General features: G+C 47.7%; 10 protein-coding genes across 10 annotated transcripts; 5 read left to right on the top strand and 5 right to left on the bottom strand.

The window, feature by feature from the left end:
* Nucleotides 1-2,974: 2,974 nt before the first annotated feature.
* Nucleotides 2,975-4,160, top strand: N7447_006635 (SDR family oxidoreductase; the record flags this gene model as incomplete). Its single annotated transcript, XM_057230897.1, has 6 exons — nt 2,975-3,018; nt 3,077-3,301; nt 3,358-3,365; nt 3,430-3,581; nt 3,634-3,728; nt 3,794-4,160. The coding sequence occupies 6 exons, from the start codon at nt 2,975-2,977 to the stop codon at nt 4,158-4,160; spliced, it is 891 nt and encodes a 296-aa protein (XP_057085987.1).
* Nucleotides 4,161-4,514: 354 nt separating this feature from the next.
* On the top strand, nt 4,515-6,292 carry N7447_006634 (succinate--CoA ligase (GDP-forming) subunit beta; the record flags this gene model as incomplete). Its single annotated transcript, XM_057230896.1, has 8 exons — nt 4,515-4,568; nt 4,641-4,724; nt 4,797-4,869; nt 4,929-5,028; nt 5,086-5,631; nt 5,696-5,742; nt 5,796-6,088; nt 6,158-6,292. 8 exons carry the CDS (start codon nt 4,515-4,517, stop codon nt 6,290-6,292), a joined length of 1,332 nt encoding a protein of 443 aa, XP_057085986.1.
* Nucleotides 6,293-7,087: 795 nt separating this feature from the next.
* On the top strand, nt 7,088-8,763 carry N7447_006633 (F-box domain protein; the record flags this gene model as incomplete). The annotated part of the gene is made up of 4 exons (XM_057230895.1): nt 7,088-7,158; nt 7,211-7,376; nt 7,433-7,824; nt 7,884-8,763. The coding sequence occupies 4 exons, from the start codon at nt 7,088-7,090 to the stop codon at nt 8,761-8,763; spliced, it is 1,509 nt and encodes a 502-aa protein (XP_057085985.1).
* Nucleotides 8,764-9,759: 996 nt separating this feature from the next.
* N7447_006632 (heat shock factor family protein) lies at nt 9,760-11,697 on the top strand (the record flags this gene model as incomplete). The annotated part of the gene is made up of 7 exons (XM_057230894.1): nt 9,760-10,043; nt 10,098-10,196; nt 10,244-10,311; nt 10,372-10,715; nt 10,769-10,838; nt 10,891-11,220; nt 11,288-11,697. 7 exons carry the CDS (start codon nt 9,760-9,762, stop codon nt 11,695-11,697), a joined length of 1,605 nt encoding a protein of 534 aa, XP_057085984.1.
* Nucleotides 11,698-12,565: 868 nt separating this feature from the next.
* Nucleotides 12,566-13,268, bottom strand: N7447_006631 (DUF3245 domain-containing protein; the record flags this gene model as incomplete). The annotated part of the gene is made up of 2 exons (XM_057230893.1): nt 12,566-13,025; nt 13,087-13,268. 2 exons carry the CDS (start codon nt 13,266-13,268, stop codon nt 12,566-12,568), a joined length of 642 nt encoding a protein of 213 aa, XP_057085983.1.
* Nucleotides 13,269-13,958: 690 nt separating this feature from the next.
* Nucleotides 13,959-15,667, bottom strand: N7447_006630 (cytochrome P450; the record flags this gene model as incomplete). Its single annotated transcript, XM_057230892.1, has 4 exons — nt 13,959-14,124; nt 14,180-14,346; nt 14,399-15,508; nt 15,578-15,667. 4 exons carry the CDS (start codon nt 15,665-15,667, stop codon nt 13,959-13,961), a joined length of 1,533 nt encoding a protein of 510 aa, XP_057085982.1.
* Nucleotides 15,668-16,800: 1,133 nt separating this feature from the next.
* On the bottom strand, nt 16,801-17,187 carry N7447_006629 (SGNH hydrolase; the record flags this gene model as incomplete). Its single annotated transcript, XM_057230891.1, has 1 exon — nt 16,801-17,187. One exon carries the CDS (start codon nt 17,185-17,187, stop codon nt 16,801-16,803), a length of 387 nt encoding a protein of 128 aa, XP_057085981.1.
* A 1,602-nt stretch (nt 17,188-18,789) lies between these two features.
* N7447_006628 (oxidoreductase-like domain-containing protein) lies at nt 18,790-19,605 on the bottom strand (the record flags this gene model as incomplete). The annotated part of the gene is made up of 1 exon (XM_057230890.1): nt 18,790-19,605. The coding sequence occupies one exon, from the start codon at nt 19,603-19,605 to the stop codon at nt 18,790-18,792; it is 816 nt and encodes a 271-aa protein (XP_057085980.1).
* Nucleotides 19,606-19,745: 140 nt separating this feature from the next.
* Nucleotides 19,746-21,647, top strand: N7447_006627 (uncharacterized protein; the record flags this gene model as incomplete). Its single annotated transcript, XM_057230889.1, has 2 exons — nt 19,746-20,656; nt 20,705-21,647. The coding sequence occupies 2 exons, from the start codon at nt 19,746-19,748 to the stop codon at nt 21,645-21,647; spliced, it is 1,854 nt and encodes a 617-aa protein (XP_057085979.1).
* A 578-nt stretch (nt 21,648-22,225) lies between these two features.
* N7447_006626 (60S ribosomal protein eL13) lies at nt 22,226-23,351 on the bottom strand (the record flags this gene model as incomplete). The annotated part of the gene is made up of 5 exons (XM_057230888.1): nt 22,226-22,660; nt 22,741-22,899; nt 23,032-23,078; nt 23,186-23,219; nt 23,349-23,351. 5 exons carry the CDS (start codon nt 23,349-23,351, stop codon nt 22,226-22,228), a joined length of 678 nt encoding a protein of 225 aa, XP_057085978.1.
* Between the last annotated feature and the right edge of the window lie 412 nt (nt 23,352-23,763).

Below are 23,763 nucleotides of genomic sequence, written 5' to 3'. Positions count from 1 at the left end.
GACAGCCCTTTTGATCTGATTGTAATGCCCCTAGGATACGAGAGCGATGTTTTAAAAGAGCAGACGAGAAGAGGCAAGGCGGACCAATTCGATGAGCCATTCATGCTTATTGACGAAGAGGACGAGGAAGAAGTTGTGGTACCTTAAGTGTCAGTGTCAGGCCACTAGGTGCCTGCTTGCTAGTTTGAGGTTTTATTGTGTAATTCAACTCTTTCTTTTGGCTTCGAATCCCCTGATCTAAACTTGCAATGCACTACTTACATCAAACCCTATGATGTTGGATACTAATAAAAGTTACAGCCACTACCCCCTCCCAAACCCGGCCCCAGCTGCCGCTCAAGGCGGAGATTAGGAGGTAAGTCCATTGTCCATTCTGCGTGTACTAAAATATAGATATCATACTATTGATTGAAAATATATATACTTATATATTATTACGACGAGATTCCTTATGTTTGTGGATTCCTTTTCTCTTTTATTGACGTATTGGATTGTCTGGAAGTGCTAACAAATCATGCTATAGATTGGATCAAGTTTTTTTGTATATATAATATGCGGGCTCTCACTTTATAATTACGGAGAGTAGGTTCCGAAAGAATTTAATAAACCATTATTACTTCGTGCTAGCTCTGACCTTCTTCGTAGCACGTAATAAGGATGAGATGCCGATAATATTGTATACATATAGTCAATCCACATGTGTGGCACAGAATGAATGGAAACTAAGTGGAAACTGAGGATCTAGGATAGTTTATATTTAGAACAAAGATATCAACAAATGCATTGCTCTTAATCTTAATTACACCATGCATAGACCTCTTTATCTTAGACAAGGTAAAATCCAGGATGAAAGAAATCTAAATCTAATTTGGATGTTATTCATTTCATTGAGCTCCACAGCTTTTTGAAAATTCTACAAGTATATAGGTTTTCTTCTAAACCCGTGTTTTATAATAGCCTTCTCCACCTAAGGCTAGTATCGTAAGTATTTACCCCGGAGCTCTACCATTTTCAACAAAATCACCCATTATATGCAAAATTCGTTATAAATGGTACCGCGGCCACTGCGGCATTAGTGGCTGTGGGCATATAGAAGCTGTGTGGATCGAGCGCTGTAAAGAAGCGAATTCCCGCGAGAGACGAGTACCTTACCCTAATCCACGTCCTATCCTCCGTATCACCGAGGCTTTTGCGATGGGTCTTTATTGTCCCTGTCTTGGTTAGGGTATATTGATTCCGGGAGCTCCTAAATTGGTTAACCCTAAGTAGGTCGATAGGCCTCGTCGACGGTATTACAATATTAACTTATCGATTTTATAGTTTAACTTCTAGCGTCTAGAACGATTCATAAATAAAATGTAGCTGTCTTACTTTTAAAGGATAGACTAGATTTAGGTAGACTACGCTAAAACCCGAGAATAGGTAAGAGAAGTCGACCCGTAACCCGAACCCGCAAACCCGATAGGTAGACTCGACTAACCCGTAACCCGCCCCGTAACCCGCGCGGGTAACCCACACAGGTTCCCATAAAAACCCATAGCTATATAATTTTCCTAATTAAGCTATAGCGAAGTATATAAAAATACTAATTTATACATAAAATATAGTAACCTATAGCGGTTTTATGTTAGGGAACTGGCCTAGTTAAATAACTTAGGCGGGTTTGAAGGATAAGAAGGTTTCGTTAAGGAGAGAAGTTCTCCTGAGCTAATAAATAAATACATGTTCCGTTAAAGGCGGTAACGTTTAGCAGAATCCGCGCCGCATAAGCAAGCATCTTATATCGGGCTTCGTCCCGTAATAACATAGGTTACCCACACGGGTTATGGGGCGGGTTACGGGTTGGTCGAGTCTACCCATTAGGTTTACGGGTTCGGGTTACGGGTCGACTTCTCTTACCTATTCTTGGGTTTTAGCGTAGTCTAGTAGGTATGATCGATAGGTTTAGAATATTTTTACGGATATCTATCGCTAGAGCTAAAGTCATATTCCTAGGAGTAAGCGGTAGGTAGTATAAGTGATAGTCCGTTAAAAAATCAACTAAAAAAAAATCAGAATAAAATACTAAACTGGATTTATAAACCATTTAACTGGGGTTTTCTGAGATATTCCTAGATATTGTAGAACCAAAAATAGAGGGTTAGATATTTTCCGTAACTATATAGAGCTCGGCGAGGTTGAATAGTGGTATAGGCGCAGAATAGTAAAGCTAATAATGTGGCCCCGCTGTGCATTTGCCTTCTAGGTAGAGGCATAATAACTAGGATCGACCGCTAAATTAATGACACCAGCCTTTCGTTGAGGGGATAACGGTTAAGAGTGCTGGGTGAACGACTGCATTTAGATGGGGCTAGCGTGGTGCATTTTATTGAGGTGACCTGCTGGCTTAGCTGCTCTCCCACTTTGCTCAGGCTGCTCAGGTGACGCCCAGTGAGCAAGTCCTTGAGCTTATGTAATAACCAGGTCACGCTCAGTGAGTGGGATTAGGCTGCTTAATGAGCAAATCAGAATGCTCAGGTCACGCTCAGTGAGTGGGATCAGGCTGCTCAGGTGACGCTCAGTGAGCGAGTCATCTAGCTTATGTAATAATCATGCGATGCTCAGTGAGCGGGTTTGACGATTACGTAATACACAGGGGCGTGCTCGGCTTTACTCAGTGAGCAAAAAGCGGCAAGGGGTGAGCACTAAAACGGAAAGGGAAATCCAACTTGCCCGGCCTAAAATCCGGTGTATATGTACTATGCAATCCAGCCTCCTTCTATATCCCCAAGCCACTATTTATACTATAAAGACAAAACAGGCAATAGGGCTTAGGGCTCAGTGCTGGAGCCTGTGAACTGGGGAGAACCGAGGTACCCCCTCGATCTCCACTTGCTTACTGGATGTACATGCCGTAGCCAGCTGTCTTACTACATTGTATAACTATCATTCAGATCTAGAAATTTGTTGCAGTTTATCACATTCCACCTCAAACATGTCGGAAGCGATAGATACTCGCAGATCGGTGCTCATCACGGGGTAAGCTTACACGCGACTTGCGACAGACACCAACAACAGCTTCTGACATGTACCGTAGATGCTCCCCAGGTGGAATCGGAAACTCCCTTGCGCGCGAGTTCAACCGAAGTGGGCTGCGCGTACTGGCTACCGCTCGCGATGCGGCGACCATCTCTGATCTGGCAGACCTCGGTATTGAAACCTTGAGCCTTACGGTCGATGATCTGGATAATGTGAAAGCGTGTTTTGCGGATGTCGAAAAGAGGCTCGGAGACAAGGGTCTCGATTATCTCATTAACAACGCGTGAGTATCTTTTGACGTTTTATCCGTAGACGGTACATCTGGCTAATATCCAACAGTGGTCGGAGTATGTAACTTTACTCCCACGGCTTCCGGCGTCAATAATTTGAAGTACGTACTGATTGCTGCAGATTACACCGTCCCCGCGATGGAAGTAGAGCTCAGCGAGGTTCGCCAAACATTCGAGACCAACTTTTTCGCGGTCATTACTATGTGCCAGACTTTCCTACCCTTGCTTATCAAGGCGAAAGGTACTATTGTGCAGATTGGATCCATCGCTGGGGTAAGCTTTGAGATATCTCCATGGTAGATCCTATCTTACTGACATTGACTAGATCATCCCATACGTATTCGGCTCTGTTTACAACGCCTCCAAAGCAGCATTGCATTCATTCAGTGACACGCTTCGCGTGGAGCTGGCTCCATTCGGGTTCGTTAGATATGGCCCCCAAAATTCAAGATCGTTATGTTGTGTTTTCTAACTAGGATCAATAGCGTCCATGTCACAACTATCGTTACCGGCGGTGTTCAATCTCGTATTGCGCGAACCGATCGTACTTTGAAGCCGGGTTCCTTGTATTCCCCTATCGAGGCCGAGTATCTTAGGCGTGTGAAGCATAGCCAGCACAACGCTATGTCGAATGACGCGTATGCTCGCAGTGTCGTTTCGCAAATATTGTATGGCTCAGCTCCATGGCGCTGGTTGTGGCCGTGGGCCCGTGGCCGCAAGGCTTGGATTTGGGAGGGTCATGCTAGCTGGTTGATCTGGACATTGTCGGGTGGCTGGGCTTGGTCGGGTCTGTTTGGTCGGCTCATGACTAAAATGTTTAAACTATGGAAGATAAAAAATGCGGGCAAATAGGGGGGATTATGTTAGTTTTGAGGTGCGAGTTTAGTCAACATAATTTATGGTAATATAGGTCGAAAATTGTAAAATCCAATATGTAAATATAAAAGAAATCAAAATCTAGATCCAAACAGTAGAAGTACCGATTTTAATAGCCATGTTCCGTTATATTCGCGTTGTCCCCGAACCAATGCTGAGTCAGAGCGGGAACGATCGCTGGTTGGCTGCGGTACCCGATTTTACCGCAACGCAAGGTCATCCCGAAAGCAAGTGAAAAAGGCAAGCTGTTCTCCTGGTCAATTACCAACTATCCGGGCTTTATACCTCCGCCCTTCTACAAATTTCCCCTCTCCCCTCTCCGAATTCATCATGTTCAAGCTTGCTCGCGGTAGACCCGTTGCGGCGGCTTTCAAGGCTGCGACAGTGAGTTATATCTGGATTCGGACCGCGCTCGTTCCAATTTTATGTGATTGAGCTGATTTTGATAAACAACAGCAACCTTCCATCCAGAGCAGACTCGCTTTGCAGAAGCGCAACCTTTCCATTCACGAGTACCTCTCCGCAAGACTCCTCAAGACAGTACGTACACCCCATTTCCCCTTCGGTCGCTCGAAAAAAAAAGGGACTTGGGATCGCTGATCAACAATCTAGTACGGTGTCGGTGTCCCCAAGGGTGAGGTCGCCAACACTGCTGAAGAGGCCGAGGCTATTGCCAAGTCCATCGGTAATAACAACCTACTAATTTTCCCCTTTTGAACGCGCTTGCTGAACAGTACATTCCAGGTGGTGGTGATCTTGTTATCAAGGCCCAGGTTCTCGCCGGTGGTCGTGGTAAGGGTCAATTCGATAATGGCCTCAAGGGTGGTGTCCGTGTGATCTACTCGTGAGTTAAATTGGGAAAAGATATCGGGAACGATGAAGCTGATAGATATCGTTGCAGTCCCACCGAGGCTAAGATGTTTGCTGGCCAGATGATCGGTCACAAGCTCGTTACCAAGCAGACTGGCGCTGGCGGCCGTATCTGCAACTCAGTCTACATTTGCGAGCGCAAGTTCGCCCGCCGTGAATTCTACCTCGCTGTCCTCCTTGACCGTACCACCCGTGGCCCTGTCATCGTCTCATCCTCCCAGGGCGGTATGGATATCGAGGCTGTTGCTAAGGATAGCCCCGATGCCATCACCACTACCCCCATTGATATCCACGTCGGTGTGACTGACGAGATTGCCCGCACCATCGCCACCGACCTTGGTTTCTCCGAGCAGTGCATCGAGGAGGCCAAGACCACCATCCAGAACCTCTACAAGTGCTTCATGGAGCGTGATGTTACCCAGCTCGAGATCAACCCCCTCTCCGAGACCTCCGACCACCAGGTTTTGGCTATGGACGCTAAGCTTGGATTCGATGACAACGCCGAGTTCCGTCAGAAGGAGGCTTTCTCGTGGCGCGATGTTTCCCAGGAGGATGCCGATGAGGTCAAGGCCGCTGAGTAGGTTGCCTCGCTGGAAAAGAAGAGATAAAACAACATTGACTGACTTTGTATCTTTTTCTAGGCACGGTCTTAACTTCATCAAGCTCGATGGTGACATCGGCTGCCTTGGTAAGGATCCTTTTGATACTTCAAAATACTGCAATGCTAATTCTCGATTTTAGTCAACGGTGCCGGTCTTGCCATGGCCACCATGGATATCATCAAGCTTAACGGCGGTAGCCCCGCCAACTTCCTCGATGTCGGCGGTGGTGCCACCCCCGCTGCCATTAAGAGCGCCTTCGAGCTGATCACTAGCGACCCCAAGGTCTCTGCCGTCTTTGTTAACATCTTCGGTGGTATCGTCCGCTGTGACGCCATTGCCCAGGGTTTGATCAACGTTGTGCAGGAGATGAACTTGCGCACTCCTATCATCGCCCGTCTGCAGGGTACCAACATGGAGCAGGCCCACAAGCTGGTATGATTATAGTCCCCATTTCCCCATTTTTCGCTATGATGTAAACTAACCACATCCTTTACTTTCCAGATCAACGAGTCCGGCCTTAAGATCTTCTCCATCGAGGACCTTCAGAACGCCGCTGAGAAGTCCGTCCAGTTCTCCAAGGTTGTCAAGATGGCCCGCGAGATCGACGTCGGTGTTGAGTTCACCCTCGGCATCTAAAGGGTGTTTACTCTTTTGGTTATAATGATAGAGAGGGAGCATTTTCATTTGCCTTATTCCTGGGGCCAGTGAACCGAACCGAACCGCCGCAGTGACATCTTAGAGAGATATTTGTAATGCTTTTGCGCCTGTTCCTGTGTCATTTATTTTCTTTTTATCACTGTATTCTTGGGTGTTTGTATGACCTAGATCAGTTCATAATCGGGATGTGTAAGAGTTGATATATCGATCACTCATTGTTTTAGGACGAAGTAGTCCTTCCTGTAAAGTTCATGTATATAGGGTAGATGGCTGCTTGCTCCAAGTGGCGTTGACTTGGATTCAGCTGTTATTCTTTGAGCTTTCCTGAATGTCTAGGAAGCGACTCATCGACATAAGACCGGGGGAGGCTAGTCAAACACCGGTCATCACTGCTAGGACTATTGGCTTGACCGAGCATCGACGGCGTCCTAGGATTATGGAATATGGAGGTCTCTTCGCGATCTCTCAGCTTCTTTAAAAGTTTCACATGGAGTTAGTTCGGTAACGGTGAATCCCTGTAGTCCTTTCACGATGGAGACAATAAAGTTGGATGTTGAATTTGAAGACGGTTGGGAGGTTTGTATAAAGTTGGAAGACTCCGGCGTTGAGCCTCGCTTACTGAGTACGGGTCACCTACAACCTTGCTTAGACCTCACCACAACCTTCCTTTGTCTTTTCAACCAAATATTCACATTCTCACATTCCACATTCAGTGTTTTTTTTTGAAAAGTTCCTGCACCTCAGTCTTCCATTTGAGCTGCTCCCTGCTCTAGCATGGCTTCACCCACTAAGCCAATTCTCGAGGGCTTCATGGCTCTCCGTGACAACTCAAGCCGGCGAGCAGTGTATGTCCCAAGCCCACTGTTCACAGTCAGCTCCGAGTGCTAATATAAATAGCATCAACAAGATTGTTGATAGCCTAAGTTCTCATGAGATACGTGAAGTGAAAAGTCGATTGGAATCGATGACTTTCCAATGTGATTTGCTTGATAAACTGCCTCTGGAACTGGTGGCTATGTTAACAGAGTATTTGGATTTAGCAGATCTTATTCTTCTTCGAAGAGTATGTCAGCATCTATCTGAATATTTGTGACCTCTGTTGACATCTATATTACAAAGGTCTCCAAACGATGGCATGAATTGCTCTCTTCAACCATCGTCGTCACCACTGCGATGATATACCACACGGGGAAAAACTTTATCAAGTCCGATTCCCCTGCCGATCTCGATGCATTGATCAAAAAGCGAATTCGAGCGGAAAGGGGTCTGCCTGCTGTTGTGGTTACAATCCCCAACAACTTGTCTCGCGATTTAAAGGACGATGTGAACAGAGACGGCATAAGCTGTTTTAACGGAGTATGCGCGTGGATTGAAGAATCCACAGATCGAACTACTATCTTTGTGGTGCACCTACCAAGCGGCAAGAACAGCACTGTCACCACAGAAAATCGAGAAGAATTTACCCATGTCGAGGTCTCGGACACTTTGGTCTCAGCGACTTCTGTTCGGGGGTATGTAGCCAGAAAAGGGATCTCACTTTGTTGAATGCAATTCTGACTGGACACGCCAGGCATTGTCATGTCTGGAACATGTCCACAGAACAGCACAAGTCTTTTCGCATCCCTTCACTGCACTTTACTCATTACATATCTATCGGGTCCAAGGTCGTGCTGGGTTATGTGGACTCCGTAGTCCACTTCTGCTTTGACTCCGGAGTCTCCCGTTCGATCAAACTTCGACCCTTCATTGTTTTGTTATCAGTACATGCAGAGGAAGATGCCCTCACTGTCGTTTCCGTCCGCAGAAAACATAGCGATAATATTCAACCCTGGAAAGATGGCGCATTGTTTGTGGAAGAGCATCATTTGAAGATGGAGAAGTTCTCTGTCCATGAGAATAAGTTTATCCGCACCTGGGAGCAATGTCGAGAGCTTCCTTTCCAGATGGAAGATTTATGGGAGCTTCAATGCGAACCAGAAGACATGACAACATACAGGGAAAGCCTGCGCCCCGGCCAAAGCTCTGCTTTGCTGGTAAATTGCATAGGTGAACCTTCTATTAATACGATTTCTCTCTCACTCGAGGCAGATGATCAGATTACTGTGCATTTCCACTCTGCAGAGTTGAATTTCAAGAATCAACACGCCAATCTTGACTACTCAGCTCGAGGCCCGGGTCTGACTTATTGTTTTGAGGAAGACGAAATCTCAATGAAAATGAAATTGTGCATTGGCTATGAGTCCCCAGTGTCCGGGCATGTCGTTGACGCTAAGGGGCGTCAATTCGAATCCAGACACACAATAGATTTCCCGAAAAATCGGCCCTGCACCTCGGTTTTGGGCGATGGAGACTTCGTTATATTCCCTTCGGATGACAAAATCTGGATCTGGTGTTTTGATGAGACATGGCTACCCTCTGGTGCCACTGATATGAGGATTGCAACTTGGTGATTCGACAGTAGCTAATTAGTCAAGGTGAAGAATTTGTGAATCAAGGTCGAGCCCGGTGTTTACTGAGTGTCCAATTGTATTTATTAGGCACCCATACTTTCTTCATATACCTGATAAAATAAAAACAAAGTAAAAAATGGGAATTGAAGAAATGACCATATCAACTACTCTATGCCATCCCTGTCAAACCTGGACACTAGCGGACGATTGCAGTCAGTACAAGCTCTTTGTCAAGTATTATCGTATATGTAGATACCCCGACAAGGATTAGAAGGCTATGTGAAGTTAAAAAAACATCAAAGAAAAGAATGATCAATACAAATTTCGCTAATTCTTTTGTCCGATTCAGAGCTAGTGGTTATTAGGTTAATGTGTTATCATATTTAGGGGTAATCCAAGATATAATAATAGTACGGAGTACATAGTGTTACGGAGCGTGGAGGTAGAACTATGTCTAGCCCTTTTAACTACGAGACATATTGCCGAAAGAGTTAAATGCCTCAAGCTTCTTTATATTTTGATATATAGTGATATATTGCTTAAATTGAAATTGGCAGAATCCAATAGGGCTATAAGAGGGTCCATATATAGAGGTTAGGCAATTAAAGTAGCCATTTCACCCCTTTTTACCAAATAACCATATAATATTTAGACACCCAAATACATCCAATTGGTCTTTTCTTTCATCCCTGTATAACTTCCTTATATTTCTGCAGATCCGACTGTCAACGCATTTCTAGCCCCCTTCCCCGCAGAGCCCTCTAAACCTTCCAGACACTTCGAGACTTTCTTTTTTTCTTCTTTTCCTTCTATCACCATTTTTATTCTCTTCGAAATAACCCGATTTTTGCGCGATGACAGAAGTGTTGATTATTGGTTGATCTCCCACGTTCTTTCGGCACGAGCATAAACGGTCCATCGCGTCCGAATTCCACCCCTCACGATCCCGTCGCATCCACCATTTTGTGTCTACATAAATACCCACCCCCCTCCGACATGAGTCGTCTTGCCGACCCTCCTTCGACTAGGATTTCATTTGCCGGGCTACCAGACGCCCCCGGTAGGACGCGAAACATTCCTGTACTTTCGTCGTCTGGTCAGCATTCGATGGATATCACCCCTCCGCCCACGGGCGCGCAAGGCGAAGACCGAATGGTCGGGATCACCAATGGCGAAGCTGGAAGCAATGCTTTGAATGCTCCAAATCCCGCTATTGGCGCTGCGGCCGCAGCCCAGCAGCCAAAAGTCGTCCAGACTGCTTTCATTCACAAACTTTACAAGTATGTTTTGGGTCTTCGCGTTTTTGTCTCCATGAGCTTACATTTCTTTGGCAGTATGCTAGAAGACCCCAGCATCCAGCATCTCATCTCGTGGTCCGGTACAAACGATAGCTTCGTCATGTCGCCAACGTCGGAATTCTCCAAAGTCCTAGCGTGGGTGCTATCCTCTCTGCCAATAAACTCGTCTCTGACCCTCGCAGATCGTACTTCAAACATACCAATATCTCCTCCTTCGTTCGGCAGCTGAATATGTATGGATTTCACAAAGGTGGGTGTCTCGCATGCTAGCTTTAATTGGGTGGTTTCTGACTATTCTTGATTCTGCTAGTGAGCGACGTCTTTCACACCGGATCCCCAGACTCTGCGCTCTGGGAATTTAAACATGGCAATGGGAACTTCAAAAGAGGCGATTTAGCTGGTCTACGAGAGATCAAGCGCCGTGCTTCGAGACATGCTTTGATCCACCGCGATTCATTCCCTGGCCACAAGGCTCCTGCTTCGCAGCCTGGAACACCTGCTGAACCCGCACCTGACGCGACCGATGCTAGATTCCTGAACATTGAGAGCAGCCTCTACGAGATGCATGGTCGTCTGGTTCGGGCGGAAGAGGGCAATATCGTACTGAACTCGAGATGCCATGCTATGACTGAAAGCCTGACAAAGTGCTACCAAGTATGTCCGCCGTCTTTGCCAGTGCGGGTCTATTGGTGCTAATCTGATCTCAGTGGACGCATTCTATTTCACGGTTTCTTCAAGCTGTTGTGCCCGATAGGGAAAGCCCTCTGCATCGCGATGGTATGTCAATATTGCCGCTTCACTCATGGTGTCATGCACTGATACTCCCTAGTCTCGAGCATGCAAAGGGAAGTTGAGAAGCATATTGAAATTATGCGCGCCATCGAAACCCCTCACGAGACTCTCATGCCTCCACGGCAACAGTACTTAGCCAGCATGGCTGAAGCTGGCCCACCTTTGTCCCCGCGCCAAATGCCCCAAGACGATGCCCGTCGGCAGTCCATGATGGACCATACCCCTCGACCAACCAACATGATTCGGCCGCCCGTTCCCCCCCCATCTCTCAGTATCCCCTCGCCGCTACGGCTCGATTGGCGGCGCCAATTCTGCCTCGACATACGCTCGCCCCCAGCCTCCCGTTGCGCCGCCCCCACAGCAACCGGTGCCTCATCCTCTCTCCGTCTCAACATCCCCAGGGCCTAACTTGGCCCGTCGTCATACATCTGCAGACATCCGACAGCACGGCTGGTCCCCATCGGCTGGCTCCCCCTACCCCCCTGGCAATCCTCCAAACGGCCCTTGGCCTTCATCACCAGGGCACCAAACCCCAGTCTCCAGTGACCAGCAGGTTCGTGATGTCCTCGCCCAATACGAAATGGGTGCCCCCCGTCGCCTTCAAGAACAATCCCGCCATGCCACTCCACCGACCGCCGAACCCTCACCGTCCATGCTCGGTGTCGACAACGGCTGGACACTTGGCGGCTCAAGGTTCCCTCACGGCTCTTCATTACCCGCAACCCGTCGCTCGAGCATGGCAAGCAACGTGCATTCATTGCTCAATCCTGCCGATACTGCCGAAAGGCCCGACGAGGACCAGCAGGCGATGGCAGAAGACCGTAAGCGGAAACGATTGGAATAACTCCTAAATTTTGGAACATTCCCGGCATCCACCTTCCACTGATGTTGGCACTACATTCTCTGTCTCCCATCAAGTCCCTATACCTCCGATAAACCCTGACACCCCCCTCTTCTTCTCCGGCTCTTTTGACCTGCATATGTACCATTGGCCAGAGCAAAGGACACTCATCTCCAGACATCCGAAGAATGTCCGCAGCTCTGATCTCTTTTTTTTTTTTTTTTTTTTAATTGCGCCTGTAGATGTCCCTTCCCCCATTTCTTCTCCTTCACCTTTCATCTTTTCCATTTTCTATTTTTGGATATTTAATTTTGGCGAAGGCACGCCAATCTTGGCGACTGGCCCACGGCTCTCCGGGTACCAATACTTCGTTCACACACATCATATCATATACCCTTGGGTTAGGCGGAGCAACAAAAACATTGAATCTTGTGGCACCTAGAGCAAGAGACTGAAATTGGATTGTATTTTATATTTGCAGTTTGATTATATCAATTGGAAAGATGTTTTTTCTCTGCAGACCGTTTGGTCTTGGTATTTTGTTGGAGTGGCACATGGCACAGGGCAACTCAGCCGAGTTGCCATTAGAGTATGCATGCAGTCTTCCCTGGTCGTGTCGAGTCGAGGGGCAGACATTGCGCTGTAGTCTATGCCGTTGGCAGAGTGAGGCCCTAGTAGGCAGGCAAGCCTGCTCTGGCCGGCATGGGTCCAACCCCAAAGCACCTGGATCTACGGCTCGATCGCCGTGTCCGGCGCATCCAGAGCGACCAAGATCAAAGCATAATCTATCCAAGAGAACCCAGAGCCAATGAAAGTCTGTGCAACGCTCGTGTGCGTGCAAACATGGATCGAACTTATCAACCGCAAATCCTCACTTCTTCTTTCTCTTCTTCGCACGCTCAGCCAAAAGCTCATCAAGATAACTCGTCGCCTTCTTCCTGCCCTTGGAGCGAGCAGGAGCCTGCTGAGCCGGCGCACCCTCACCCTCACCACCTTTATCTCCGGCCTCAGCAGCCGCAGCCGCAGGATGCACACCACGACCCGCCCCGGCCCCACCATTCCTCTTATTCTTCTGTCTAGCAAGCATAGCCGACCGACCATCCTCTTCATCATATTCTTCCTCGACCTCAGCTTTCGCCACACTAGCTGAAGCAGATGCAGCCGCGGCCATAGAAGCAGCAGCCGCGGCCTTTTGCTCGGCAGCGGCCTTCATAACGCGATCGTAGTTCTTGCCAAGGAGTTGTTTGCGCAGTTTATCATTTGAGTCCAGCTCTGTGCGGTTCCAGCTTCCGTCTGCTGCTTTCTGGGGGAGAGGGGCTCCGACGCCAAGGCTATGAATTCGTTAGTTCATGCATTCTTAGGGTGTAGGTGAAAGGCTGGAACAAGACTTACGTCTCTGGCACTGCGGTGAAGATTTCATCTTCTTCTCGTTGGAGCTCTTCGTCGGTTTTGGGGTTTGCTAGCTCTTCTGCTGTTTGCTGCGGTAGCCATGAGGCTACGAGCCGTTGGCTGCGGGATAGGGCAACATTGGCCCGGTTGAGAATTACGTCGGACTCGCTTTTAGAGAGCGACATGTTGGTTTCTTTGTGCTCAATGTCGAGTTATTGGCAGATTCGAGTCGGTCTTTGCGGTTGGGATCTGCGGTGCCTTTTTTTTCTGCCCATATGGCCGAGGCGGTGAGAGGCGACTGATAAATTGATGCAGTGTGACCAATGTTGAGTAAGTTGGACTCATCGAGAGATGTTTTGATGTTAATTAATACATACTAAGATATAGACCTTTGTATACAAAGCAACTTATGCTATATATATGTCGATTTTCTTGAATGTTCGAAGTTCAGATGAACTATGTTGTACATAGATGAGACCGATTGAGATAAGGGCAGGACGGAATAATGTCAATATGAGTGCTAAATGAACAAGATATCAATGAAAGAAAGATGAGAGCATATGAATATATGACGATAACTCGCTTATACTGGCGACAAATCCTCGACGAGCATGGAATCTACTTGTGCAATTAAAACCATATTTGTCTATTCAATCGACATGCTTTGAGCACTCTTCCGCTAATATATACCTTGCCATGATAATTTGATTGCTTGTTTAATTCCAGTGCTATAACAAGAAGTTGAAGCATATCCGAAGCATCTCCTCTTTCCGTGTGGCTCCATCATAAATCCAAATTGCTATGAGCTCCAATCTGATATCAATACCCATCACCCTTAGAGAATCGTAGCCTCAGTATTTCAGTGGTATTCCCAACTATCGTTGGGAATGAACTCTCGGCTTTAATTTAATCATCAACTTTGGCTTGTCCCATAGCACAAAGCATTCTTGATCCATCCAGTTTTGTTCGGGCTGGTCCAATTCCATATCGAAATTGAAGATCATGCGAGCAAGGATTATACGCATTTCAACGTATGCTAGACTAGATAAACATATATGAGTAGATATCGAGTAAAAATTATAAGTTAAGAACTTACTTGCGCCCAATGCAGTTCCTGGGCCCAAAGCTAAATGGCTGCATTGCAGTCTTACTGTCATTTGCAAAGCGAGGGTCATCCAAATGACGCTCTGGGATGAACTGATCAGGATCGGCAAAGTTAGTAGGGGAGTGACTGGTAGCTAGATGGGAGACAGAAACAACTGTCTATAAACTTGTAAGCAATGGTGAGTGACTTTACAAGTAGTTTTGTACTTACTCCCCCTGGAACCCAGTTTCCAGCAATCATATCACCTTGGGCATCAACAACGCGAGGTAATCCAACTGCGACGGGAGGATACACTCGAAGAGTCTCAGTGAGGACGGCCAGACAATACTCCAGTTTATTACATGAATCAAAGCTGATCTCTTTCTCTGTAGTAAATGCTAATCTGATCTCGTCTTGGAGCTTTGCCAGCACGCGTGGGTTTCTCAGCAGCAGATACGTCACTCCAGAAAGTAATGTCGCAGTAGTCTCTGAGCCGGCGATGATCAAGGTACTGCCGTTGCTGATCATTTCTGGGACGCTGAATCCTTTCTCGGTGTTTTGATGCTTCAAGATGTTGGCGAAGAAATCGGGTCTTTCATTTGACTTGCTTATCCGACCCTGGACCTTTTCCCTGGTCAAGGCTAGATGTGTACTCCTCTGCGAGGCAACATGCTTGGGAACGATGTATGGGAGGATGTATTTTGATCCTGGAAGGCGCCGAGACACATTTGTATAGGCGGCATACTTGAGCGAGCTGAAGATGATGGATACCCACTGGTGGTAGTTTGAATTTTTGAGACAGTCAAATGGCTCCCCGAAAGCCAGGTCTCCAATAATATCAAAGGTCGTGAAGTTGTACCAGGCCACCATGTCAACAGCCTTTGTTCCACCCTCGATATTCTCATGTAGACGTTGCATCAAAAGATCAATATAGCCCTTGATTATAGGTTCCTGACCGCGCAGTGAGCTGTCGGAGAATGCGTGTGACAGCAAACGTCGAAAGCGAGAATGGTCGGCGTCATTGGAGACGATGATGCCGGGAGCTTCTCCAGCGCTTGGTGCGTAGAATCGATAATCTTTGGACTTCTGGCCATGGCCGACCCGTGTACCATATATTGCCTTCCAGGCCGCGCCATCTGTGAAAGAAAGCTCATCGGGGGCAATGCGAACTACATCGCCGTACTGTTGATGTAGTCCTTTTGTCTTTTGTGGGAACTGGCCACTCAGAATCATTCGAATATAAGGTAGACGTGTGGCTGCCATAGATTTTGGTCCTGGATACTTGGCCAGAGGGTGAAAGTAGACATTATAGACTAAGAGACCGGTGACATAAAGTGGGATCTATTTAGAAGTAAGTTCTTGGTTAGTCAAATTCTATTCAGACAGCCCGACAGACCAGTTTACACTTACCAATGCCAAGCTCAGCTTCAGTAAAGTGAGAACTATATCTGAGAAGTCTTGCATGCTCGAAAGCGCCGAAAGGCTAGGAATAACCGCCATGATTGGGGCTATCATACACAAGATCCGAGGATACTTATACTCCTCCTCCCCCCCCCGGGGTCACTCTCACTTGTGTGACAAGAAAAATAATACCTCAAAATCTGTTCATTATGATTTATGAATTGAGACCCCGTGCTCTGCACGGCAATTATTCCCGTTTAACAAGGGGCCCCGGACATCTGTGCATGGCCTCGCAGCCTAACTTTAACCAAAATCGATAACTATTGAGAGAGTCTTGACATTGATCCAAGAAGCATTTTTTTCCCATTTAAAGAAATTGCGACTCAATATTCACCTAGATACTTACAAGAGATATATAGTTCAGACATTTTCAACAAGAATCAACCGTTGAAATGTCATAATTTATACGTTATTGGACGAGCTAGTTCCAAGCTACTGCATGTAGTACGTACGCTGTACATAGGCTGACTATATGCATAGCTAGCTCTTTTATGCAGACATTAAAATATGAATTAAAATATGAATTCTGCACATGAAATACACCGATATCAGATTTTATATAACAGCACAAAATGTTGTGTTAAGAGCCACAGCCTACGTTGTCCATATTAAACAATCGCCCTACCATATAAAGTCCGCTAATGGCTCATATCTTCTCAAACTGTGTTTAAATTTATTGTCATAAATATAAATATGTGTGTCCTATGCGTCCATCTGGTAATACAATGAACTGTCTGTAGGGACGATTTGGGCTGTTCCAAGCGCCTGATAATTTGTTCAATTGCCGGGTTTGCTGTGCGGTTTGTTGACAACTGAGTCAAACAGAGATAATCATTTTGTGGAATAATGAGCACTCGTTGTTAGTCGGTGTCGTTTGAGTCCAGACTGACTGCCAGCAATGATAAGACCTGGTAGTCATAGTTTGCGGGTAGACCGAAGTGGCATGGTAGTAGAGCAGATTGTGTGTATGTTTCTTGAGAACTGCGGTAAGCTCGACTGGACTAGTCCCCGGCGCAGAGTAGAGGAGGCTTCATTTCGAGTAAACACACATCTTTATGTTTGGTAGATGTAGACACTTCCAAGGTTGTCTCAATATAGAGTTATATATATAACATCAAGAAAACTATGCAAGCTCCTTCAGGGCTGGTCCTAAATATATTGTCTATCGTACATCAGTGGCACCCGTCATCTGATGGACCCCCGGACCACTTTTGGACTTTGTTGTTTGAATAACATCGTGCCTCAGTCGCAATCGGCGAGTTGAACTTGGCCAGCCACTCATAACCATTGGAGTCAGGTTCATCAAAGTATTCAAACCACCAACCTGTCAGTCCTAGGCCGAAGCAGCGTGTGCTATTACCCCGGAGTGTCTTCTGACCCTTGTCCCAAGTGGCCCACCCGGCACCCTGAATGTTGTAACGATGCCAAAGGTAGTGGTTAACACCCGTGCATTTAGCCGAGGGCGTTTTGGGCACGGGGAATGGCCGGTTAGTCCGAACGGGGGCGATGTTATACGTGAATGGACCGTTGGCGTAGGTGCCACCAGATTTCCAGTTCATTGGATTCTCGTCGTTATTGCCATCACAGCCGGTATTGGGTTTTCTCAAATCGCTTCTTGAGGTTGTGCTCCGAACGATCGGAAGGTACGATACAAGCCCATTATTGGAATCCTCCTTCTATTAGGCGCAGAATATCTCGACCAGATCCTAAAATCCAGGCCATTGCACCCAAGGAAGCCAGACCATGCCAGTTTTCACAGCTAACAACCACGGGCTATAGTTCACCGGTAAGGATTCCCGCTGCACTCGATGGCCCTTGCGATGCATGCCCACACTAGTCGTTAGCCTATTCTAGACCATTTCTCCATTACAGAAGTGATGGTATGATCATGATATGGTTTCGCAGTCGCTGTCTAGCATTGGCCGCAAGATGCACCGACCGAGGTTAGGGGCGTGTGCGGTATTTTCGCTATTGGCCTATATCACCAGGCTATGCTTTCGAATATTTATCGACTGGGTGTAGAGGGAACCGGAGAGACCAACGATGACGACTGTGCGCCATGGTATTCGCAACCGAGAGCCATTCTGTGACGCCGGACCTTGGGAGAGGTTACAAAACAGCGTATTAGGGCAGTAAACCCCAAAAGGCAATTCGCAGGTCCGCCGTTTACAGATAAAATATCATTTTATTTCAGTACCCGGCGACGCTAGATCATATGAATGATCACGACATCCTCGCCATATACTGTATCCCAGCACCCCGATCGAATAGAACCGCCAGTTAACATTCCACGGTACTATCAATAGGGTATATCCGCGTCCTCTGTTCCGACTTTACCTACAGCGGCAACACCGAGGTCATTATCCGATTTTCCTCCGACTTTTATGGCTCCACCAGATACGGATATATCGACGATAACGGCAATCGTACCAGGAGGAGGAGGTCTGGTATAGGACTTCTGTTATTAGGCCAGAACAAGGGTACATTCAATGCAGTGGAGCTGGATAGAAGTCAGGATATATCGGAACGAGAGGCGGCTGGACATCTAAAGTTATGGGTGGAAAGGCAGCCGTTTCTGGCCTCAAAAGCGGTCATTTTCGGCGTCAATCCCACAGGTCCTCATATTCTAGTCGTGAAATTGATGGTTGACGACCCTAGCGAAGGAAGTCCGTAGGCGTGTGCATGGCACAGAGTAGTGGAGTAGCCTTGGGGCCCAGAAAATGACAAAGATAGAAGCAAATATGACCAAGTCAGTCGGGTTGTGGAAATGACGGTTCGACGCATGAGATTTTTATCAATTGCATCCCGGTGACTTCCAGGTGCAGACTCGAGTGAAGGTGATGGATTAAATAAAGTAGAGAACACTCGGCTCTGGCCTCAGCACAAACCGAGATACAGCAGATATCAAAATAATAATCCATAAGGATCGTATAAGAATTACACCAAGTACATCGACTTACAAATTACAACAATTCCTACTGGTATCTTCTTGAACAGGATAAAAAAACGTTGTGGCATCATTTGAAGGTCTTATGTACAGTCTATCTCTATACTATGCACTATGTCTGATGCGCTCTAGACACAGATTCCCCAATTTCTTCTAATGTAGTATAACACGGGGTATAAAATTCAACAAGCAAGAAAAAAACGGTCCGATGAGCTCACACTGTCGCATCCTTTTGCTGTTTCGCTCGCAACCTTTTCTCCGTTTTCATGAACTCCCGGATACCAACCGGGACATTCGCAAATAGGTCATCATCCTGACTCGGCAGAGTCCAGTTAGCCTCGCTGCCACCGCCATCATCATCCATGCTTCCGCTGGCTGAGCGGACTTCCGCTCGAGGCGCCGTGCGCATGTCCTTCGTTCCCTTCTCGGGCCCACCTTTAGCTTTGGCAGTTGCAACCCTGGATGCCCAGTCTTCCATTTCATCCCGGAAGTCATCCCAGACACAGTGCACACATCCACTCATGCAGCAATTGTCCGGTTCCTCGGGTTGGGGAGGGATGGGGACTCCATTGATAGTCTTCCACATTGACTGCGGAGGAGCTTCTCCAGGATTATAGCGAGAGGTTCGGCCTGGGCCAGCGAGAGGGGTGCCAAATACGATCGCCATTTTTTCTTGGGGCGATTGCGGTGCGACGGGAGATGCCGGCGTCGGTTTGGCTTCGGGCCGAACGGGTGTCGGGCGCGATGTCGATGCACCACCACCGTATGGTGAGCTCGATTTCAATATCAATGAATAGTATCCCGACAAAGGGTGGGCTTGAGTAGAGTCCGCAATTTCCTCCAGGGAAGCTGGAGTATTATAGGCACCGGGTTGACTGGATTGGCCGTGTCCGTTCATGCGCCGGGGAGTCGGAACTAGCACATATTGTCGATATGAAGCAAGTGATGGAGATGCTCTGCCAGACAAAGAGCGAAGTTGAGGTATAGACCTCCGCAGCGAGTATCTTGTACCCGCCGAGAGACACTCCATGGCGTGAGTAGAAGAAAGACAAGGACATTTGTGAACGAGGGGAGATTAAGTCATAGTACAAACACTGCAAACAGTGGACTTGTTTATCTTCCCGTCATATGCATATGCGCCCCGGGACAAGACAAGCACCCCACGCGACAATGGATTCCCCAGCGAAAAAACGGAAAACTAGTGAGACTGCAGGAATTACTGTGGCACCAAAGCTTTCTCAAAATGGCCTCCATCGGTCGAGACGACCCTCCTTTCAGTCTCCAACGAGGGCCAGTCTCGCACGATCACATCCCGATATATTAGAGCGCGCAATCAGCCGATCTCCTGCCCGACGACCAGTAAACAAAGACAGTGGGCAACAAGATCCTCGAAAGTTTGGATTGCGCGATCGCAAAGCGCTCCGACCCTCGCTTAATGTCCCCGAAAGTCCCCTCACTCGACCTCGAGGCTCTGAAGCGCCCGAAAGTTCCCCCAACAGGCGCTCAAGTGGCGTCCAAGCGTTCTCAAAGCCCCCGCGCAGGATTTCAAGGAGGATTCTTCCAGGGGATTTGGTGTTTGGGTCCCCAATGCCACAGCCAAAAAACCCGGAATCGAATACCCCCGAGCGTCAGTTGGCAATAGAATTGGGCAGCGCCACAAGAGAAGTAGATATGGATATGGGTCCGGACTCTAGTTTCATGGATGAAGATAACCTCGAACCCGACCTTCCCCCCACGCCAACACAACTAGGTTTGGAGAAGGCCCCGGAACGACCTAGGGGGATGTTGAGTAGCAGCCCTAGTAGGCGACAGGAGAAACGAGTGAAACGAACTACCAATGCATTACACGAAAGCCCATTGAGGGCAGTGAACTTCCAATCCCCTCCACCGGAATATTTTGAGACAGTTTCAGACCTGGGTGCAGTGTCAGCGGCTATTCGCGAGAAACGCATTTCACGCGAGAAGAGGGCGGCGGATCTGCGACGGCTGAGAAACGAAGTCGAAGAACTGGAAACGTGGGCAAAGAAAATCGAGTCTAATCCTGACATAAAAAGTGATAACAGAGGACTCGACAAATTTCTGTGGGTTTTACAAGTCACTTTGGTGTGAACACTGCTGACAATCTCTAGGTCTTTACTCACATCGGAAGAGGCGAACCGTACAAGTCTCCCAATACCCCAGACAGCTCCCAAATCAATATCATCCCTCCTCGCCACTTTACTCCCGTTCTCTGCCAATATTCCTCGCCCAAAACGTGAATTATCATCGCTGCCAACAAATCCATTTGCCCTGCAAGAAGCCTCTCAGTCACTGCCATACCTAACAGCCTTTGCACCCTTGACCCTCAAAACCCGCACAACTTGGTCGTCGCGTGGGGAGGAGCTGTCAGAAACACACACACTGATATTTTCTCCCCCATCTCCATTCCCAGCCAGTCTATACAATGTGACTGTTGTCTACGAGACAAACCCCGAGACCCAGGCCTTGACCTCCCTGTCAGTGCCTACTGGCAGCGACAGCAAGAAAAGAAAAATCCCCGAAGCTCTCCGCCGATGGATTGATTCCCGCTTAGAGAACCGTCTCTTGAAACTCGACGTGGCAAGTCTATGCTGGGGAATCAACCGGTATTGGGAATCTGCAATCACTCGCGCTCGTTTATGGGCACACATCGACCATAAATACGGTGCGCGGGCCTCACAGGGCAGAAAGGATACTGTCTTGGAAAGCAAGCATGGCGTTATCACACTTTCTGAACTGCGACGATTGGTCCCGCATTTGGATCGGAATTCCATGGTCATCAAACCTAAATCTTCAAACTCCAGTCCCCGAGTGCTTTTGTCAAATACTTTGGTGTTGGATGAATGGACCGGAGAGCCTCAGCTACGGCCCGAGATCAGCGTGTCGATCCCTGGGGTGGATAAGAAAATCGACCAGGAGACAAAGAAGCTTTTCTATGCATTGCTACGTGAGGATGGCGCTTTGGGCATTCGAGGTGTGGAGGATAATATCCATGTCGATGCGGTGTTAAGGGCGACTGAAGGTGCTCTTGGTGCTTTGTTCGGTGGTCTTTGATTCTTTTTTTGGTATTCCGGTGCAATTGTCAGTAGACATTGGAGCGGTGATTTAGCGTAGTTCTCTGAAGATACCCGAGCAGAGCTCAGACAAGTTTTAATTTATTTCTATTAAAGGAGTGTTGCCTAAAGATAACATTTTTGTGTCTTCATAAATGAGCTGGTTGGTAGCTGTGTAATCGTAGTCATTATATTGCTGTGTTCATATACATAAGATACATGAAAATGTTACCATTCCCATGTAACTAAGACAACCTATATCCATAGCAAAGCTACAAAGTATACAACTAAATGATCTACAATAATCTTTCAATGGTTGTCCTCGCTGGATGCCCAAGATACAAGACCTGGACTACCAGCTGAACAGCCACAAAGAGTATGACGAGATTGAGAAAATTGGGCGGTTTTGAATTTCGAGAGATCTTCCGAGTTCTTTCTTTTAGAGACAAAAAGGAGTAAAAGTTGGGGAGGGAGAGAGGGAATCAAGGAAGAGGCGCAACGCCATGCCACAGTACACTAATCCCCGATTCGAAAACCGACCCGATCATCATCATCAGCACGAGGAGGGAATTAACACATTTATTTCTTGGCATTGGCCTCATCTTCAGCCTTGGTTCTGGCACGCTTCTCGCGCATACCCTTGTAGCGGGCCTCAGCGCGGGCGTCACGGAGACGACGGTAAGCAGCCTCCTCACCCTTGGGGAGCGAGTCGCGCTTGACCTCGGTGACGGCCTCAGCAGCGGTGGGGTTGGTGATGGGGAAGGTGGCCTCGACACGGGTGGCGATGCCGTCACGCTTGCCCTCAGCGACGGTGGCCTTGACGGCCTTGACTTCCTCAGCGGAGGAGTCGAGCTTCTTGAACTGACCGCTCTTGCGGGGGAAGAGGATCAGGCGAGCCTTGTAGTCCTGGAGACGGGCGACATTGGCAACCAGGGACTCCTTGGAGTAGTTGGTGCGGCGGTGGTCAACGGAGATACCGACAGTGGGAGCAAGCTTCTTGGGGATACCAGCTTCCTATAAAGCGCAAAAAAAGAGTTCGAGTCAGTAAGTTGCTTCTCCATAGTGCCTCCACTTTTCGATGCGGCTCAATTTACCTTCAGCTCAGCGAGGGTGAAACCACGACCGGCACGGACACGGCGGTTGTACTTGATGGTAGGGCATCGGACAACGGGACGCAGCTTGTCGACCGGACGGGGAGCAACAGCAGCCGCCTTAGCGATGCGGGCCTCACGACGACGGTGCTTCCGGCCGGGCTGTGCGATTCATGTTAGTCGGCCAAATTCATTTCCTGCAAAGAAAATTTTCCATCGATTCCAAGTTGCTTGCGATATCGTTCGGAATAGAAAATTTCTCCAGTCGGGGGGGAGGGAGGTTGAGAGTCGTACCTGGTCGAAGTGCACACGGACACGACGCTGCCAGTCCTTGTGGAAGTCTAATCAAGAATTCGTTAATCACTGTTCCTTCACGTCTGATTTCCCCAATGTCTTTCTGTCGGTTTGAAGCGACCACATAAGAGGTGAAAAGCGACGGGTCACTCACGGTTCTTCTGAATCTGGTTGTTGTGCTTGATCGCCTATATATCCCACACACAATCGGTCAGTCATTTCGTTCTTTTTCGAGGCGTATTTCAATCCGTTGATTTCTCTGAATCGCACAAGTCGAATCCTTCAATGTATCTTCCAAGCAGGGATAGGGAACGCACCATGGTGACGGATGGGGATCGAGCCGGGTGGTGGTCGTCGAGGGTTGCTGGTCAAATCCTCCTTCACGGCAGAAAATGAAGTTCCCATTTTTCGTGTGGCCGCCCGCTGACTGGCACACCGCCTCGCTTAGCGAGCCCTAACCAAGCCGGATTCGGTAATCTGCCAGAGTTATTTTTTATTTTTTTATTCTTGTATTTTATGCTCTTCTATGATATCAACCCTTGGAATTGATGTTCTAATGCTTGAAATACATGGATTCTATTGGTCCTATACATTTTCATATATTGCTTTCTTGTAATTCGTTGCTGAATACTCTATTCCTATTGTACATGCTTGTACTATCCCAATTTCATATCCCAAAATCCCATCTATAGCTGCATAGCCTGTTGGCTTTCCGTCAAAAATCCGCGAGGA

Source organism: Penicillium robsamsonii (assembly GCF_028829455.1).
Source record: "Penicillium robsamsonii strain IBT 29466 chromosome Unknown utg000003l_segment0_segment0, whole genome shotgun sequence".
Lineage (NCBI taxonomy): Eukaryota > Fungi > Ascomycota > Eurotiomycetes > Eurotiales > Aspergillaceae > Penicillium > Penicillium robsamsonii.
The sequence above is the reverse complement of the archived record's forward strand: the minus strand, read 5'-3'. Positions and strand labels throughout refer to the sequence as shown.